This window comes from Heliangelus exortis, chromosome 6, assembly GCF_036169615.1.
Source record: "Heliangelus exortis chromosome 6, bHelExo1.hap1, whole genome shotgun sequence".
Classification (NCBI taxonomy): Eukaryota; Metazoa; Chordata; class Aves; order Apodiformes; family Trochilidae; genus Heliangelus; species Heliangelus exortis.
The window spans coordinates 11,532,648-11,553,284 of record NC_092427.1 but is presented as its reverse complement, the minus strand read 5'-3'; the positions used below and the strand labels follow the sequence as shown (position 1 = coordinate 11,553,284).

The following is a 20,637-nucleotide window of genomic DNA, read 5'->3' as shown; positions in this document are numbered from 1 at the left end:
ACTAGAAATATTAAAGAATTTTTGAACAATTAAACAAAATACCAATGTCTAGGGAGAAAAATCACTCCTTCAGTGAATACAAATACAGAGCAGTTACTCTCCTGCTGCACACTTACCACTCAGCCTTGCAACCACCACTGTCCAGGCCCAAATATTTATAAGAAGTCCCTACATTTGTGTGACACAAATTTAGCTTGTAACTTTGTGGATACAGTCGTGTAAAGCTGCACACTCTTGAACTACTCAGCTGCCTATTTAATAAGTTAGCTATCCAAATGTTGGCATAATTTGTATCAAGAACAGGTCATATGTATGACCACAGGTTGTGTTAAGACCTTTGTGGAAATGTGTCTGATAAACACTGGTCAAACAGAGGGTGAAATCTCATCAAACCTGAAGTCTTGGCCAATTACCAGAATTCATAACAGAGATTGACCTCTGAAAAATTAAAGGGCACAAAGGATGCCATCGAAGTATGCATTGTGCATTGGTACAAAGTTAGATGAAGAATTCTGCTTTAAAGCCTTAAATGGTTGTAGAAAAATGGCTTGTAGCAATCAATGTCCAGAAGGTGGCATTAGCCACATTAAATTGTTCATATTCAAAGCTGCACTCACCCTACATGCAGTTGCTCTCCTGAATACACCTTTGTCTTTATTTTTCAACCCGTTATTGTTACAATATCTAATCCACAATGTTCTGTGTACCCTCTGGGAAGGAGTGGAGATGCTATGTTTTATCACAGAGCTGGCTACAAATTCTGCAGTCATTGTATTAATTCCATGTGAAAACCACTGTGAAGGCACAGATCAATATTGGTTTTATTTAGGGATCCTCTCCCTTGTTAGCAAAGGAGTTCTTTTAGGTCATTCCTTTCCTCTCCACCAAAAAGCAGCAGTCCCTGCCTAGTGCCCCATGAGCTTCTGGATGAGATGCTGGAAAACACCACCCATAAGGGGCTGATAAAAGGAATGCAGGCAATATCTCACTGCTCCATCATTGCCTCTATGTTACTTGCCCTCCAGAAATCCAAACAGTATCTCCTTCAAGGCAATGCAAACAACTTGTTTTACTGAGCTGGCTCAAGATCTTTGTTCCTAGCATGATTAATTTGTAATTGTTTTAAGCCTAATTAAAATTAAGATCATATTAACAGTTCACTACCATACTTGATCATTCTAAAGGAGATTATAAACTGAAATAGTGTTGGGGATCGTGGATAATGCATGTTGAGAGGATGTGGCATTTTTATAAATAGTAAAAGTTTGTTCTTTGTGCTTTAAGTTATTGAACACTGCAACTTTACAAAGTGCAGAATGAAAACCCAACCATTTGCTTTAGTATATGCAATATATAAAATTTGCTTTAGAATATAATTAGTAGCTAGTGCAGTGCAAACAATGAAGGTTGATCACAGATTCCCCATTTACAACTGTAGGAGTAGAAAACTATACTCTTCCCACTTGATCAATATCATCTTTTTGCTGGAAACTCCTATGCTGCCCCAGTCTGCCATCCCACCAGTTCACAGGAGTGCCCTTTACTTTGCTGCTTCAAAATTATCTGGATTGACAGAAATCCATTCTTTAAATTTTTGAAGGCAACTGGGTTATGCCAGCGAGGAGCAAAGGGGCATCTCCAAAAGTCACCTGAAGTGGCAGGTCAAAGGAGGTGAAAACATCTGGTAACAGAATGGTGAAAAGGCCCTAAAAATAGCAGCTCCAGAGTCTTAAGTGGCAGGAGCAATGAACATTGCAAAATTCCTTTGGAAAGGCCTGACAGTTTGAGATGCACAGGAGTGCTTCACAGGGACACGTGCTGCTGAAGAAAAAGGGCAATTCAGACTCTCAATGCAGAGCATGCTGACTACACAAAGGAGGATACTATTTACAGCAGGAGAGGAAGAATTTAGAGGTGTGAGCCCTGCTCTTATCCTGCTGTTGGCTGTATGGCTGCAAGGCAGGCACTTAAAACTGAACTTTCTAAGTAAAACAGGGTTAATAATATCCTTCCATCCCTGTGAAGCACCGTGTAACCTCTGAATGGCTTTTTCTGGAGATGCAAGTATCATAATTATAACATTCTGCTATTAAAGCAACAAGTGGGGCCACTGTTGCCTGGTGAAGGTTATTCACTATCAAAACATGAGCTTCCTTTGCTGGCTCTACATGTTCATTAATCAAATGCATGTTCTGGAACATACTGGTTTCAGTATAGATGGGTTGGAGTACTGTTCAAGAAAGTTCTAAAGCAGACAAGTTGGAGGTGATAGCAAGAACTGTGATGGAATTAGGCAGCTGATTGAACAAACTTGCCAAAGGTTTGTGGTTTATGTACAAAAAAGGTCAGTATATTAACTGTGAGCAAAGCAAGTTCCTCTGCTGATAGAAATGTTTCAAGCCTGGGTACAGAGTATAGGGAGAGGGAAGTTCTAAAGTCAATTTAAGATGTCCTAGGCCTTAATTAGCCAGTTAAAATTTTTACTAGAATCTTTGAAGTAATGAGAGAATGAGAATGGTATGAGAATGGTACCTGTCCTGGACTGAGTGTAACCACATGGGCTGTTGTGTTCTTAAACTGAGGAAAGCGTTTCAGATCAGGGTTGGCAACGTTGACTTTGCTGAATACACTGGATTCCTCATAAGGAATCCTGGTGGGATAAAGGAATCTGGTGTCACCAGGTGGGAAGAGGTGCCATCTCTTCCTGAAAATAAAGAGAAGATAAAAATGTATTCAGTGCATGTCAGTTACAACAAAGAACTTAAGGCAGTAGCAGGGTTTTCAATAAAACATAAATCTGCCTGGCTGTGTGAATCTCCCACGCAGTGAGAACACAGGCAGTGCTTACAGGCTGTCTCCTAAAGTGTTTTTAAAATATTCCACTTTTTAATTTTCTAACTGAAAAGATTTACAGCTTCTCGCAAATTATTTTTAAAAGGCAGATAAAATTTTAAAAAAGCTCTCCCATCTGGTTCCTCCTTCCTCTCTATAACAGAGTAACACACAGCATTTACAGATGCTTAGAGCATTAAAAATTGTTCTATAAACTAGGGGAAATATTTTTATTAGAGAGAACATACCCTCAGTCACTGAATGAGTATCTGCTGCACCTCTGTTTGTTTTCATAGGAGGGTATTGTGTGTTTAGAATGGCAACAGTAAAGGGGTATGAACATTATCCTCTGTTCCCTGTCATCACCTACAATACTTATTTGGTTGTTAGTCATAAAACTCTTATTTTCAGTAAAACTCACCTCAATATTCCTATGCCACAAATAAGGCATTAGCCTAAATAGAACTAGAGCCCACCCTAGACATAAGTATCCTGAAACATCTGTATTTCTGGTGTTACCACTACCACATGATGAAAATGTGGCTTGCATGGGCCACTGTGACTGAGCTGACTAAATGCCAAGATGGAGCTGGACTGGGTCGTTCTGCTCATGAGGGCACTTGTGTCCTGGGTTACTCTGTGTGTGCCCAAATAAGAGGCTCAACCCACTGCAGTGCAGAGCTGAGACATGGACCTTGTCTCTATTTCAGTGACACAGAGCAGATCAAAGAGAAAAAAAAGAATATGCCAGAACTGGTGGTGCCAGTTTTATGGGTATTTATAAATGAAATACCTTAGCAGGTACATATGTTATTTAGAAATAGGGGCTTTATATGGCAGTACTTCAGGTAATGGAAATAGGCAGAACTGAATAAGGGAATTTATTACATTTAAGAGGTGCCAGACAAGCAGTACAACAATAACCCATGCACTAAGAATGGAAAAGTAAAGGCAGCACTTTGCAGCACAGTTGGACAATTTGAGCAGCTCTCTTCTTTGCTTCAGACTTTAGTGAGACCTTTCCTTTCTGTCCTTTTCTTTGGTACTCACTTCTTTGTTTTTGCCTACTGCTTCTGGTTGCCAGTATTAAGTCACAGACCTGAAAACAGGAGAAAAGCAGCTAAAAGCAGCAACAAAAAGAAAAGAGAGGAATAGCAGGACAGCCAGAACTGTAGAGACTGACACAGATGGAAGTGCCATTGGATACTGACATTTCTTGGTAATTACCGAAGCTACTGCAGAGTGGGAGCCCCCAAAAAATAGTCTTCCTGAAACTCAAGCTGCATTACAAGTTTATTTTTCCCTCCAAACTACAACCTTTGAAATGGCAGAGAATAACAATGTTAGGAGGCTCAAGAGTTAATCCTGCAGGCTCATGTCAAAGCAGTATCATGTAGCAAAAAATTAAGAAGCCCAAGGGACGCAAGGAGGAAATTCAAGATAGCAACAAAGTGCTAAGGAGTCGTCCCTGACTTTCCTGCAAAGGCAAAATCTATTTAAGTTTAGCATAAGCTTATAGTCTGTTACAAAGCCTGTCTTGTTTGTGAGTCTCAAAAGGGAATCTTTTTGCTCTCAAGAAGCACAGAATTCACAGGCTTGTGGAAGTTCGCAATCTATTTATAGGCTTTGTTCTCTAGAGGAAAACAACCTTGTCTTTTCAGGCCATGCAAAGGCTTTAGGCTTCTTTTCCTGAGAGAACAACGATTTTATTCAGCCAGAGGGGGAGGAAGTGTCTTGGGCAGGTAGGCAAAATCACTCTGCAGTGCTGGAACTATGGCTCAAGCTCAACACTTGAATGTAGAGACCAAAGATTCAGGGCAGGTATCTGGTCTGTGAGATTATTGTACTTATTTAGCACACCCAGCAATAAGGTGGAACCTTAGAAGATATTTAGGCATGGAAGTCTCAGTGCAAGTTTTCAATGCAATTTCTGTCTCCTTAACACACTGAAGGCTCTGCATTTCAGTGCACAATGCTTACTGATGCAATCTCAAGCCTGCAGGACTGGCTGCAGCAAAGCACAGCTTCCAAAGGAGGGCTTCCAAAGTGTCTCTGCTGCATTCACAGAGGGATCTTAGGGCTGTTTATCAAGAGGAACAAAAAGCTTCTTGAGAGCTGAAAAGGGTTACCCTTCCTACAGGTAAGATGATGACAAATACATTTGCTTCAGGCCTTAAGTCCAGTCAGTCTGTGGCACTGCCCAGCATAGAAGTCAGCATATTTGCTTACCAGTCCTGCACCTTAATCACAAGACCACCATGACTTGACTGGTCTAATAAAAAACATAGTAATTAATCACACTAAAATCCCACTGGCAAATTCTTCCACTAAACACTACTGAACCTAACAAATGCACACAACTTGTTTTGTTACTCTAGCATTACTCTAGCAATAATAGATAACAAAATCCCCCTCAGGCCAATATAGAAGGAAAGAGGAAAAGAAATACAGCATGCAAAATATATAGAACAAAGCCACATGCCTGCCAAATTAGTTTGGAGTCTCAAGTGTCCTTTACAACTTTGCACACAGCTGGTTGCTCCCATCCTGATATCCCCCTTTTAAATTAATGCTAGCAGGCTATTAGAGGCTCTTGCACAGAGAATATTGTAAAAGTCTACAGTAGTTTCTTTCTATTTTGTTTCTGGGCATTTTATTTTTAACTCTTTAGCTCCTAATTCCAAATTCCTGAATTCATAACTATTAGGAACATTAAACTGTTTATTATTGGACCAAATAGCACAGATTAGAAAAGATCTCCCTCAAACAGAAGAAGATAAAAGCTTCAGTCAAACTCCAGCCCCCCGAAGTTCAGGTATTTCCTATAGAACAGTTCTGATGCTCTTCAGTCATTGAGAGTTCAGAAACAAAAAAAATCAAGACCTAGCATTAATACTCAAGAGTCCAAAACTAACTTTATAGAGAAGTATAACATTCCTCTGTATTTGTTATATGTATGCACATTTTTACCTTCCTTGTACTTGCAACACTAAGTTGCAGCCATAGGAGTCCAAATGGCAAGGGGTGTTTGCTCCTTCAGAACCAATCCACAATGTGCTATCTTTTCCAGTTCTTCCAGGAAAACCAAAGTCAGACCACCTTACATCCTGTTGCAATGAAAAGGTTATTTATGTGAGCTGCTGAACTGATTCACATCCTACCCTCCCTTCTCTGAGTTTCTTGTATTCTCCCTCTGCCCCTCAGCTGCTCTTCATCCACTGCAGTTGTTACTCCTTGGTGGGGTTCCTGCATGCATGGTCTTAGCCCCTTCCTCCAAACTTCTCTGTAGCAGCATTTGTTCTGTTATTTTCTTCTCTCTGTCTGACTCGACAGCATCCCAGATGTCTTATCTCCAGTTCCCACCCCACTCTTTCATAGCACACAAGTTATCCACTTGCTCTACACCAGAACAGCCCGACCATTTGTTGCCACATCTGGCTTCTTTTCCTCCTTTTCACACACAGCTTTTTCCTTGCTCCACTCTTAACCTTCCACCCAAGCTCAGGATTGCCTTTAGAAAAATTCTGAAGGAAAAATCTCCCTTTTCAAACCAATTTGGTAACCCATGTGGCATATTTGTTCTCTCTTTAATCCCGTTTCAGCTTTCTACATGTATTCTCGAAATGCAGACTTTACCCCACCTCCGACCCAGTGGTATGCTAGGTTTTTTTTTTTTACAGTTTCTTATTATTTAATAGACACATCCTTCTCCTGCTTTTGCAACTGGGGAGGCAGTGAACTTAAAACAACTTGATTACATGGTGAGGAAGGGCAGAGCAGGTCTGCATGTTACAAACAGGATCCTGGAGCTTTCCAGTCCATTGGTCCTGCCCAGGAAAGCCCTTGGGGATGACAGCTGGAACGAGGGATGCTGTTGTATTTTTCAGCTACTTCAAGGGTTTTGCAGGATGGCTCTGTGTAGCTCAGATAAAGCTTTCCCATGTTTCTGTAGCTCATCATGCCACCTGCAGGGCCTGGTCATTTGTTTATTGGAAAGCACTTCATGTACACCAGCCAGAGACACTGGTGCCTCTTGGCTGGAGCCCCTGACTGAGCCTTAGGAAAGAGAGATTCAATTCCTGACTCCCTCATGGTCTCGGGCAAATCACTTCATCTCTGAGCTTTATTTTCCCATCTTGAACAGGAAGATAGCAGTATTTGTTCCGTTTCAGTAAAGCACTTTGTGGTCATTCACAGCACCTAACTTTAGGAACCCAATTCAAAGCTTGGCTCCTGCTCTGATCAAAGCACTCTCAATCACCCATTGGAAAAGCCTCTCTCTCCTGTCCATAAAGAGAAAATAGAAGTCTAGCCTCCTAATTTAAGTATGTAAGCTAGCTGCTTGCAGACAGGTGGGTGGGTGACCATCCTTTTTTAAGATCTATGGATGAAGAAAACTACAGCTAGACATTAGTGTAAGGACGACTTCACCATGCCTCTGTATCAGGAAACCCTCAAAATGAGCAATAGCCCTCCCAAAAATTAGGTGTTGCTGAAGATCTTGAATTTCAAAGTTATTGATTTTAAAGCTATCATGTGAAAAAAAATGCAGAAGTGTAATGCAAACATTTGTCAAAGGCAGAAAAAAATCAAAAAGAAAAAGTTGCTACTATAGATTTCAGCAGCCATAAAATTTAAAATCCAATACAACTCTTTCAGTGATAAAGTTAAGCATAACACCATCTCTACACTTTAATCTCACACTTAAATAGTTTTTGTACTTTGTTACAATTTAAGTGGAAAGAAAGCACACATAATCAATATCAGATTTAAAAGAACTTTCTGAAACTGCTGCAGCCATAGTAAGTAGTTGAAGCGATTATGGGTAAAATAGTTTTTAACCAATGAACTGAAAAGGAACTCGTAGGATTACTGAAATCTTGTCATAGTGGGTTCCTTTTCTACAATAAAAAGCCACAGCAAGAAGAAATGCACTAAAAGGTGTTCCAAGCATAACAGATGGCACATTACGTGTGAATTATATTTATTTCATTTGCTGCTTATAATGAAGTTAATCTGTACCCGTATGTCACTTTAAAAGGTCTCATTTCTATTTAAACTTCATGCATATATCTTGCTCTGATTTATATCTCAAATTCTGTAATGAAATATCAACTGAACAAAAAATGTAAGATGCTAGATACTGCTCATAGATTAGAATAATGGAATCATTACCTTAGCCCACACAACTGTAAATGATAAACAGTGCAATCTAAATTTCAAACAACTTCTAAATGGCCCTATTAATCACTATAAATAACAGTGTAGTTGGCCTTCTTTTCCCCTTCAGATCACTTTACATAAATCTAAATAAAACCTAAAAAGAAAAAAAGGGGTTATCATCAAATTCACACAAGAATGGAAGAGAATTTCTACAAAGACCTCTTTTGGCTGGTATAAATTGTGCAGCAGTGTTTCAAAAGCCATATGAGTCTGGAACTGATGGATGCATTTCACTCCCATGCCTGTGAAACTGGCAGATGACACACACCATATTTGCTTACATGACACCATTGATTTTTTCCTTCCCAGATTCTGCTTTAAAAAAAAAATCCACAGCATAACCATTACGTGTGTCTATTCTAAAACTGCAGTACAATCTGTTGCTTGTTATAGGTCAGGTGATGAGGCTGTGGCATGACACTTGCACAGAAATGCAGTTCCTAGAGCCTTGACTTTTTTCTTGAATGGGGGCAAAAGGAAGAAAGAGGTAGAAAAAATGTTGTTTCCCTCAAGTGTGTTTTTAGTGACCAGATGAAGGAGCAGGATATTCAGGTCTTCTGAGATGCTATTATCTTGTCCCATGAAACACAGGAAAATGCTGTATTTTGAGGCAGAAAGAGGGAAGACCAAGGCAGGACACCAGATAGAGTTGCTCAAGTCACTCTGAGGTCTGGAGAAGCCTGAAACATCCACAGAGCTCTTAGTTCAAAAAACATAACCAGTATCAGATGTGCTATGCAGGTTTATGGAATCCTGGTTGTGTTTCAGTGTGCTTTAGGAAGGGAGGGGAGGGAAGAATGGAAAGTAAGATGGTCTCTGTGTCCAAACCTTACCTTCTGACCCATAGATCAATGGGAATGGAGAAAGCCTGAAAAAAGATTGAGCACTGAAAAATACTAATTTTACTGGTATAAAAGAATAAAATACATACAAGGAGCTTGGGAAATGCCTTCTGAGGAGATAATTAATTTGAGAGGGCTTATCAGTTCATACTTTGGCATCCCAGTGATACAGTTTTTGCAGGGAATTGTGAATCCATTTTCACATTTGAAAGTGCAGAAATGAATAAGGCTTCATTTTCTCATTTCTTTGTATCTTTTGAAAAAGACACATTCTGTACAGCTATCCTTCATTTAGACCTCTTACAATTTGCACCAAGAGGCAAGAATGTAGATGAACCAACACATTGAAATAGCAGATATACATGGAGGAAGTAAAAGAAAATACCCCAGGTAGGTGGGGACAGGTTACTTCAGGTATTTTACTGCCACCACAATCAAGGTATAATTATCCAACAGACTTAGAATCTCTCCTCCTTGCAAGCAGTTAATATTAAGAGAAGGAACTGTGCTGCTTGAGAAAATGAGCCACAAAGCAAAAACACAGAGTGAACTCATGTTACAGCCTTGCTACTACAAGTGAATTGGTGCCATCAAATCCCATCTCTGGAGAGGAGCTGTTAATTTGGGTGTTATTTGGATGCAATAACTTATTGTTATCTGGGGCAGCAGCAGAGTTTCCAGTTTGCAGGGTGCCAGCCTGCCTTGTCATCTCCAGACCCAAGTGCCACCTCATTCTCATACCTAGAGCAGAGGTGCAGGGAAGGTGTTCAGCTGCAGAGGTCACACACATGAGCTGGAGCTCCCCGAGCCTGTCCAGACACTAAATGATTTTGGGATAAATGGGAAGGGGAGTGCTATCAATCTGGTAGCTGGTTTTGTTGCTTGTGTTGGCTTAAGTATGTAAAGAGACTCAAAATTTTAAATGGCTGCCACTTGGTACTAGTTCTTCGTTAGCCTGTGAGCCAAAGGTTTTATTCCAAAATTTTAAAATAAATGGCCAAAGGAGCAGTGAGGAGGTAGCAGAAGATGTTTCAGAAGCTACACTAGATAATTTGCCATGGTTAAACTAGGAAGATACAGTATTAATTTTTACCTTGAAGATTTCTGGCTTGTCTTCAAATATCCTGGCAATGTATTTGTAGTCAGCATATGCCCAGTATTTGGAGTACTCATAACAACGGAATGGTCCAGAGAGACAGGATGGCTGCCCACAACTCCATGCCAAAAACTCATCAAGTGTAGCCTTCACGTAGCTACAACTGGTTTCAAACTGGGGAGCTAGAGCAACAAAAGAAAAGCCAAATATTATATGAGCATTAAGCACAGAACCAGTGGAAATAATACACAGCTTCTCTCTCAGCTCTGGTTAAATGCAACATAAGATATGAAGTGGGGACTAGGTGGTTTGAGAACATGGTTCTCATCACCTAACTCATAATTAAAGTCTCAGACTATTGCTTTTTCATTAAAGTTTAGGGGATTGGGTGTTACCTTGAACTCGCTGTGAGGTAAAAGCACACGAACAGTTACTGCTGCTCATGTGCAAGGCAGAGGAACTCAATAAAATGCCCAAGTTCCCAAAACAACTGAGGGCCCGTCCTTTGCCTCATCACCCTTAAGCGTGGGCTGCAAATGTGCACACAAGTATTTCTTTACCCTTTATTTTGTCTCCATGGATTTATGTCGATGGAGGTGTTCATCTTTCCCTAAAGCAATAACCAAATCGGCACAGTAAAGCGTAGGAAGCAAATTATGGGGCCACATGCGTGCCAATGATGCATTTAAAATGCTGTATGTCCTTATTTTTCATTTGGGACTGACAAAAGCATATTGCAGTGTTCCTTGGCAGACATAAAGAGTATTTACCAGCAGCGTTTTGCTTTCATGATGCTTTGGCTGGGCTGACTGATAGAGCCTTTCAGCTCAAGGCCAGGTCACTTGGAAAGTCTACAAGATAACTCACATCACAGCGTACTTTAATTGTGGTTAATCAGAGATCTTCATTTCCCAGAGCCACTAATTGTGCCAACTTCAAAGAGACTTGTCCAAAGTTTAAAAAAAAAATAAAAATAAAAATAAATTACTTTACTATAACTACTTGGAAAAAATTACTGCAGCCTGCATGAATGACAATGACCGAGCTGCAATTTAACCTTGTGTAACTTCCACAGAGCTGCTCAGAAAGAGGATTTTTTCACTGCTGTGCAGCAGCAGCTCTTTGTTCTTCACCACTCTCGTTTTGTTATCGCAGCAATTCCCATAGAGTCTCATACATTTGTTCTTAGTCCCTTTGGGCAGGGGAACAGCTTTTACAAACCTTTATCACAATTGTTTTGCAATTTTCATTGTAGTAGCCCAGGTAGCAGTTTTCCTTCCCCTCATTATCAAAATCATTAACTAAAAAATGTTAGATAAGCCCCCCTCTTCAGCTATCTGTAACCTGGGTCTGTTCAGCAGGACTGCCTAAGAACTGAGTAAAAGATATATAAATCTCCTGCAATAATTAAAAAACCCTTGTACTGGAGTCCTGGCCTGTGCTGCAGTCCAATGTCCTCTGCTGACATGCAGACACTAAAGCAATGTATGCAATTTTGCTAAAACAGTCTGATGGGAAAACTAGATAAAAGATATAAACACTGCTGAAGGTGGCTCAGTATCTGTATTTTTTTGATGAGAACAAAGAGTGCTCAATACATTGCCTGTTTTCCAGGATACTTCAGGAACAAGTGCTTTAGAGGCAAGAAATATGCTCTTCCTCCCTCCCAGTGTATTTCACTCTGATCTTCACTTAAAAAAATCCAACTCTGAAAGGCAAGACTGTCTTTTAGAATACAATCTCCTCAGGGCAGGGTTCTTGGTTTAATTTATAATTTGTTCAGTACTAAGGTGTGGGTTCTCGTGGAGAAATAAATATAAATAAAAATGTATTTGGGCAATCTAGGCAGAGTGCTTAGATGGATTTGTGGGCATAATTAGGGTGAAAATGTTAGCAACGGGCAGCTGAAAGCAAGAACAATCTTAACCAGTTTGCTAATACTTAATGACTAAAAGCTCAGGTGTTTTTTAATAGGTGAAGGTGTTTTTTAATTGATAAGTTGTAGATTAAGCCATGTAAGTTGAAATGAAGGGAGGGAGAAAGGGAAGGAGTGCTGTCAGAGGAAGCAGCTCTCCTCCTCAGTTTAAAGTTTGGTCCTGAGAGACACCAAAGTCTGGTCTACTAAGAAAAAGTGTTTGCAATGTATAGTAAAGGAAATTTAGGGGGAGAAAAAAGGATAAGAACCTTAGAAAATACTCTAAAGCTGCAGTGAAAACACAAATGAAAGGCTTTTTCAATTTCTTTAAACCTTAAAGAAAACCAAATGTCTAGTCAGAGCTGCAGGGGAATAAAAATTATTTAAAGGAATAATCCAAGCAAGGAATAGCCATTTAATATTGCAACAAAGCATAGATACACTCATAAACAAAACAAAAAACTACAAACCAACCCTGGCCATCAACATCCAACTTCAATAACCTCCTCAAATTTTAGCTTCATGCAATATTTACTCAGCATTGGTATTCTTACTGCATTGTCAGCCTCCTATTCCACTACTGAGCCTGCAGCTACCCTTCCAGTCCCTCTTTATATCTAACTGCAGAGGCTTGAATTCTTTTGCCATCCTTAGTGGTAGAAGCTCTTGGGCAGATGTCCAAGTTGCAGCCCTTTTCTATCCAACTGCATATCTGACAGCATCAGCTCTATCCAGCAGCTCTTGTGACTCATAACTGATCAGCGTGACAGCCTCTTGTTCTCTCCAGCTTCTTCACAGTAAACTCATTGTTTATTCATTTTGTTACAAACCCAGAGAAAATGCTCAAAATAAGAAACATCTGCATACAGAAGTCAGTTTTGTGCAAGCTTTCTTCTTCCTTTGTAATTGCTGGGAAGCTCCAGGTAGCCATCAGAGAGATGGGCTCTACTGCTGCACTTTCTCTGCCAGAAACTGGACTTCCATAGCTGCTGCCCATGCTTTATCCTCAGAAAAATAAATCTTTTACCATGGTTGGAACTAGGTGGGTAGGGATTTCCTGATTAATAGCCCCTTCATTCTTCTTGCCATGAACAATGGTACTGTCTCTGGACGTATCTTATCTCTGATGATGTTTAATCCTCTGATTATCTTTTCCTCTCTTATGGACGATACTGTTTAACTTGTCTAATCAGACAAAATACAAACACACAAACTTAGGTAGGTACAAGTAATTTACACAAATAATACTGCTAGCTCCCATACTTTCTATTTTTCAAATGTGCCTTTACATCCATATGCCTCAGGATGTTCAAAATGAGCAAGAAAAGTAAATACAATATCCAAGCAACTCCCACCAAGTTGCTGCATTTGCAGTTCTCAATTTTCTATATTATGGAATCTTCAATGTGGGCATCCTTGCCCTGGCTGCAGATGTGGCACTGAAAAAATATGAGAAGTTGACATAGTAAGAGTTGATATAGCAAGGTTCAAGATCCACCTGTGACTGAAATAAATCTCAGAAGCTCTAAAGCAGCCGTTTCAGAGTGGCACCAAAATATACCTACAAGCAGGAGAACAGTTTCTTGTGCATGTTTCTGACTAAGTGGCAGGAGTGGTCCCACCTAGTCTTGAGGCAATTAATCTATTGTAAACATGGGAGGAATATTCAGAGAGATTGAAAGGGTTTTAGTTGTACTGTCACGTTGCTTTCTCTAACCAGCATCCATTTCATCTGAGAGAGCATGAACAGTGATCAGAAAGAGAGGTCTTCATTGCACACCAATATTAAGCATGCAAGAGGGAGATCAACCACCTTCCAAATGCCAGTGGCACAGAAAATGTATGACATTATCTCAGACTCCGAGACGGCCTGGCTAATGGCTTCCCTAATATATTCTTACAATGCAAATATTTTATGGCATCACAGGTCTTATGCTGTTACAATATAACCCCTGAAGGCTCTACTCATCTTCCTGAAGATGACATTTCTGGCTCACATTAGCATATAATGGAGGTTCCTGGAAACAAACTGATTGCTGCCTAGGGATTGATGCAGTTAGGAAAAAGCAAAATTCAGATAGATGCAATTTCAAGATAAAAATTCCAATTTAAATATACATTATTTCTCTAGTGACTACAAGTTATTGTTAAGTGATGACTCTTATCTACTTAGTAGGCAGCATCAATCCATCATTCAGCTCCATATCACTCCATCAATCACATCAGAAGCTTTCCCAGGTGGCATACCCATTTGGCTCTCAGAAAGTGCCTAGGAAAGAGATTAGGAATAAAACTTTCCTTCTTGTAAGGCTTGTGTAGTACAACTGAGATACATCAACATGGTATCAAGGAAAATGCTACATAGAGGCATCATTTTCCATATTGGCAACAGGATGCTTTTTACATGTAGTGCAAGAACTGGTTGACACCTCATGGAACTGTACAGATATTACTGTGAAGATGTGCACCAATGTAACAGTTCTACACCTCAGTCATTCCCATCTGTAGAATCTGAATAAACAACATCTGTTTTTCCAGAGATGGCATAGGATTCAGGAATCCATGCTGGTAAAATGCTTTGAAATCCTAAAATACCAAGCACTTTCCCTCTAACACTTCTGTCTCACCACTTGTATTGCAAAATTTGAACATGAAATAATATGGTCATTATACAGTGAAGATAGCAAATTTCATGCAGTGTTGCTGAGTAAGATAATGTGATGTAATGCTACCACTTCCATATGAACTCATCTGAAGTCCTTGTGTAGACCCTGCATTTCAAGAAAGAGGTAGTCCAACTGAAGAAGACTAGAAGAATAGAGAAAAAAAAGCTAGGTTAGGTCTAAAAAATCATGATTTATATTGAACATTTTTAAGAATTGGATTTGTCTGGCCTAATGGAAAAAAAAATTACTGAAAGGGGGCAAGATGCTTTAGTCAAAAGAGAGAAAGGGCCTGGCAAAATGTATTTTGGTATGTGGTTGGGAGGGCAAAGGATGTACACGTTTGCTGTGTCTTCTCTCCCTGGTATGAAACTCTGTGACCATAACAAGAATTATGTGGCTACAGCAGAGATGTACCTGAAGTATTTAAAATCAGGTGCAAAAATTGTCATTTTCCCATGCCATGTTCCTAGATGTTTGAGTGAATCTGGAGGATTAGTGGTGAAATTATTGTACTGGTTTCAAGTGATTTGCTTAATTCTTTACACTTCTATAGCATCGTGCATCACAGGACCTTAAAGTACTGCAAACCATCACAGTCTTACATAACCTCTGGAGGAAGGTGAAAATTATCATAATTTTACAGTTTAAAAACCAAGATAGACTTTAACTGACTAATTCTTTAATGCATTGAGGTTTGTGGATATAGGAGCACAGCTCAAGTGAACAACTGAATCATGTACAGATCACAAAAAAAAAAACAAACAACTGAGATACTTGATTCTTATATGTTAGTGTTATCCACCAGATTTCCAGCTAGGATTAAACACTTAGGAAGGAGAGCTCCACTGCTGGCCAAATCTCATGTCCTAAAAACAAAGCTTGTGGTGAAAAGCAACACATCAGAGAGTGAACAGTAATGCAGAGGTGCAGAACCCAAAAATTAATTGTGAGATGTAATCTCTGTCCACCTCAGTCTCACCTAAATCCACTGTCTTCAGTCCTATCCTAAACTGGATTGTCTTTCCTCCCAACACTGCAGAAAGATATTCCACATTCCAGTGCAGGGCTGGCCAGTCACCAACCATGTTACAGAAGACTGCAGGCTGCTGCAGAGACATCACAATTTCCTTGGTTTCCTCAGGAGTAAATGGTTTGGCATCTTCACCTATGTAAAGGTAAAGAAAAGATACGTTATGATCCATGAAGTGTTACCTATCCACCTCCCACAGCAAGGAAACATTAATAACTAACACCTCCTTTGTTAAAGGCTGATTGTTATAACATTTGTAGATTTTTTTAATGTCAAATTTTGACTGAAAACACTGAAAGAACATTCTTACAGGAAATAAAAGTTTTAAGTAGAGTATTAGCACACAAAATGTAAAAAAAATAAAAAACAGGATATAGAACAGTAGATAATATAATATAATATAATATAATATAATATAATATAATATAATATAATATAATATAATATAATGATAGATAATTGAATTTTCACTTGTAGCTTAGGCAACAAAGCACTGTAGCCAAACTATTTAGAATTTAGCTAACAATAAAAAAAACCTCAGAAACAATGCCCAGAGTTCTGAGGACATAAATTTTATGAGTCTTTCTGCATGGGATTGTCTCCAAGAAGAGTAGTGCACTGTCAGGGACAGCAAACCAGGTTCCTATGCATTTGATTTAAACCAAGGAGCAGCCTAACTAAAGCAGCAGGTAAAGTGTTTTAAAATTTCTTTTCATCTACAGAATTTTAGAAAAAAGGAAAGTTGTGCCAATCCAAGAACTAAACTAACCCAAGATTTCTGTTTAGTCCTTTGCTGTTTAGAGATTTATGTGCCCCCCTGAAACTGTCAAACTGAAATGGTGGCAACCTTGAATAAACTTGTCACTTTCAGAAAAACTTTTCTTCAGGGACATCTTGAGAAGAAAAACCTGATTAAAAAAAAAAAATAACAACTCCATAGAGCTGAAGCAGTGGACTACAACTTCAGATCATAAAAAACCTCATTCATTATTTTAACCTCTATTGAAGTTTAGTCATCCAGAATTTGTATCCATATAATGCCTAAGATTTAACACACTGAATCGATGGGTATGGCTCCCCCATGACTCCTAGCAGCTCATTTAAAACAAACAAACCAACTCAGTCACTCCATTTAGAGGTAAAATCACAGTCTGGCATACACAACAGGTTAAATAAATACAGGACAAGAAAATTCCCTTTATTTCTGGGAGATAATTTTGCCTCTTGCTCCTCCCTGTGTGTTGGTGGTGGGACAGGTAGTGGAGAACCAGCCAGTGCTGCCCAGGGCAGCCCAGCAGTACCAGCCTGGGGAACCACAGAAGAAGCCCACAGGGTAGAAGGTCACTGAGTATGTTCTTCAGGATTGTTTCAAGCATAACTCTATAGAATAAATACATATATTCTGAGTTGTGAAAGGTGGGAATAAGAGGAGCCCTGTGCATGCTGTATGCCTTTTCTTTTTGGTAACACTTCTTGAGTCTCCCTTCTTTTGACAGGGTTTATACTCCAGAATGCTATACTATTTAGTTTTCTAAATTAAGCTGCTGTCTCCACACAAACTCAGTGGGAGGTATCAAGGCTGGGGTTCCTACTATCAAGGGGTCCCTTTCCCATGGACTTCTGGGGAAACTGAATCCCTCTTTAACTCATGAAAAGTCCACCTTGAAGCTTTAAAACTAAAGACCTCCAACATTTTATCTTCACAGAATATGAATATTTTAATGTCTTCCTTTCTCAAGGTAGATGACAGGAGGGACTTTGGGGTTTGTTTCCCACGTTTCCTCTCATACACAGAGCAGCACCTGACAGGATGGTGTTGCTGTGGCACAGAGATGTCTGCAACACTTGGCCTTTAGTCTTGTGCTCCAGCATCTGGCACAACCAGGACATAAGGAAGCTTCACAGGGACCGTATGTCTCACCAGATGGTCTTCCCTACCCCCAGTAGGAGGTTTTGGGGGGTTCTGAGCAATAGCTTAATATATCTAAAAGGAGCAAGTCCAGAGAAGGCACAAAGGCATCTGCAGACACAAAGGAGGTGTTGGTGCAGCTACAGCGACCAGGAGCTGAGCTCAGGCTAAAGCTCAGAATATTTTTTCTTTTGCAGTGATGCTGTTCAAAGTCTACAGCGAGACTCAGTGCAGATCCAGACATTTGGGGAACTTCTTCTGTCTTTAACAGCTGCAATTATAATACTGTATGCAGGTGGCTTTTGTGATATAGGAGCTGGCTGGCCTTAGGTACCTTTCAGATTTTGTAACTCATAAAAATTAAATTATTCCTGCGTAGGCTAAGTTTATCACCACATGGCTATCTTTTTGACTACTTAATGTTTTTGCTTTAAGGGCAGTACATTTAATTATTTTAGAGGTTGTAAATCCAAAGAAATTAATCAGTGGCACTTTTTTGGAGGATTTTGCAAAGCTGAGTTTTATTGCAAAAGCTTCTAGTTTATCCTGTAACTCCAGTCAGCAGTTGGGATGTGCTGCAAAACCAGAAATTGTACTGGGAGAGACAGGAAGGCTCAGTGAAGTCAACTGTTGATTCTGTGTGGCTTTGCAATGTGATTTCCACATCCATATTTTGCTGTTGAAAGGTGTGGTTTTAACCACAGCGAATATGCAGTAGAAAGCTCAGAGCTCAAGATGCTGGGAAAGTTTGTATCAATGCCAAACAAAAAAATACAATTAGGCTAAATAGCCTCTCCTCTACTGAACACCAGCTGGAGAGTTTTGTCATGTCACCAGGCTTTATTCATTTATAAACCTATTTCCCTTTAAAGTTTAGAGACAATGAAAGAGGACAGTCTGTCTTGGTAAGATGCTAATCATTCCTATCTCCAAACACTATTAAAATCATTGTTGAATGAGAACATATCTTTTCCTGATGTAGATAATCACATCCAATACATAATATAATCACTAGTGAAGTCTGAAACGTTTTAGAAAATCTAAAGCATTAGGTAAATGATCATTAGGTTTTTTTACAGAGATGAATGGTTTTCTTTGGATTCTTGCCAATTTTGTGCAAAGAATCCTCAAGTATCTTGATTCAGTTTTATGTATTCCTCAGGGAGAAGAGCAGTCAGCTAGACACAATTATTTCCCCATAATGTTTGTCAATGTCCTGGTTTGAGTCAGTCATGCATATCTAAATGATTGTTAGAGAAAAGGCACAGGATAAAAGGTAAATATCATTTATTACAACAAATAGATATTATGATAATTTGGAGAACTCTGCTTATGACCAACAGAGATTTCTTATATACGGTAGGAGTGGTAAAAGGTAATTAGAAGTGACATCTCTACCAAGACAGATCAGCAGAAAAACTTTTAATTTAAAATAATAGTATTTTTCCATAGTTATTTTTATCAAAGTTTGACACAGGCTTCTTAAACTGGGCTCTTGCTTTTCAGTATTTCTTAACCTGAAACTGATGGCAAGTGATTCCTAGGCAAAACTCAAGGTTGTATAGCACACATAAGGGCAGACAGTTTGGACACAGATCTGTGTTAAGTACAAGGTGTATAAATGAAGTGCGTTGCAAATTAACAAAACATCCATGCTGTATCTTGGGCATTAGATATCAAATTGTATGGGGAAATCAGGTAACAGGGGAGAAAAGAATTGCATAGGCCTTTTGAAAAGCTCTGTTGGACTCTTAATTTTCTCTGTTGTACTCTGATCCAAAAGAGAAAAGGAATACTGTAAAATTAGTTTTCTATCAGGCTCAGCAAATTATGTGGCTTCCCAGTACAAAAGGAAGCAGCAATAATTTGTCTCATGTTTTGACTTTACACAAGGCATATACAGAATCCCATCAGGAACTGAAAAACTGAACCAAGTTTTAGCTCAAGTTTTGCAACTGTGACAGTTTCTGTAATTGGTGAAAAACCTACAGGTTCCATAGAAAGGCAACATATTGCAAAATAGAGACCTTCCAATTCAAAAAACCTAAGCTCTCCAGCTGCCTTTACATGAAATGTTGTTGAATATAAAGATTTAGCCACAAAGACTTCAGCACTAAGGGCAGGGAAAAAGGAAAGCAAAGAATTGGCTAAGTACTTTACAGTAGACCTTGTGCTTCTAAGAGAGAAAATAATGTTTCCGACAGAAAATTTTTCTGAAAAACTGAGTGGGGTTTGGGAATAAAGAGTTCAGCACAGCAAGCAGTCTGCCAAAAAGTGGACTTGATCAAAGTTGTTCAGAAGTTAAACATACTGTCATTAAAAAGCTAAATGTACTGGATTCATTTAAAATAATTTAGCAAATTACAAGAGTTCATTAGTGCGTGGTAGTTGGTTTCTGCCAAAACACCCTGCTGCTTAATTATGAGATTTAATTGAGAGGTATTAAAATTATTTTATAAAAGAGGGAGTACAAGGAAAGCCTGGTAATGTATTTCATACAAGTATCGTCAAATTGTTTTTCCTGCAAATCTGTAATGCTTCATCACCCTTATTTCTTTTAAAAATGTACAAAAAGTTGAAAGAAAGAAATGTCTTTTTGAAAACATTAATACAGACCAGCCAGGTCACTTAAAAAAAAAACAAACCAAAAAAACCAACCAACCTCCAAAATCCTAACTATCAAATAAGCAGGAGTGGGAAAAGAGAAGGTATGGGGGAGAATGGGGAAATTCCCCAAACCAAAGAGAAGTGATTGAGTTTGGAGGTCAGACTTAATGATTCCACAGTACATTAACTCTGTAAATTAAAAACCACCTTTAAGTAATCTTCATGTGATTACAATCTTAGGCACTGTAATCAGCCTACTCTGAGCAAACAGAATGCATTTAAATATACATGGGTAGTTTTTAAGGATAGAGTGCATAAACATTTACGTACTACTTCCTGACCAGGTATTGCTGTTACTATTATTTTTGACCTGGGGCATGTCCATTCTGCAGTTGCATCATCACCAGGGGGTATTTAACCTAGATTTGCAGAAATATTTTGGCTATTGAAGGAGATAGTTAGTAGTTGCATGTAGTCTTTCAGGACAGACCAGTCAAAGGCATCTCAAAGACCAGCA

At 39.1% G+C, this 20,637-nt stretch overlaps 1 protein-coding gene across 5 annotated transcripts in view; it reads right to left on the bottom strand.

The window, feature by feature from the left end:
• The window catches only part of HSPBAP1 (HSPB1 associated protein 1), a 35,993-nt gene that overhangs the window by 9,513 nt on the left and 5,843 nt on the right, over positions 1-20,637 (bottom strand). For all 5 annotated transcript variants that reach the window (XM_071746658.1, XM_071746659.1, XM_071746662.1 and 2 more), the window contains 4 exons: positions 15,554-15,739; positions 9,991-10,175; positions 5,803-5,939; positions 2,533-2,704 (listed from right to left, as the gene is read on the bottom strand). In XM_071746658.1, the coding sequence (XP_071602759.1) occupies positions 2,533-2,704; positions 5,803-5,939; positions 9,991-10,175; positions 15,554-15,739 (680 nt within the window). The remainder of the gene's footprint in view (positions 1-2,532; positions 2,705-5,802; positions 5,940-9,990; positions 10,176-15,553; positions 15,740-20,637) is intronic.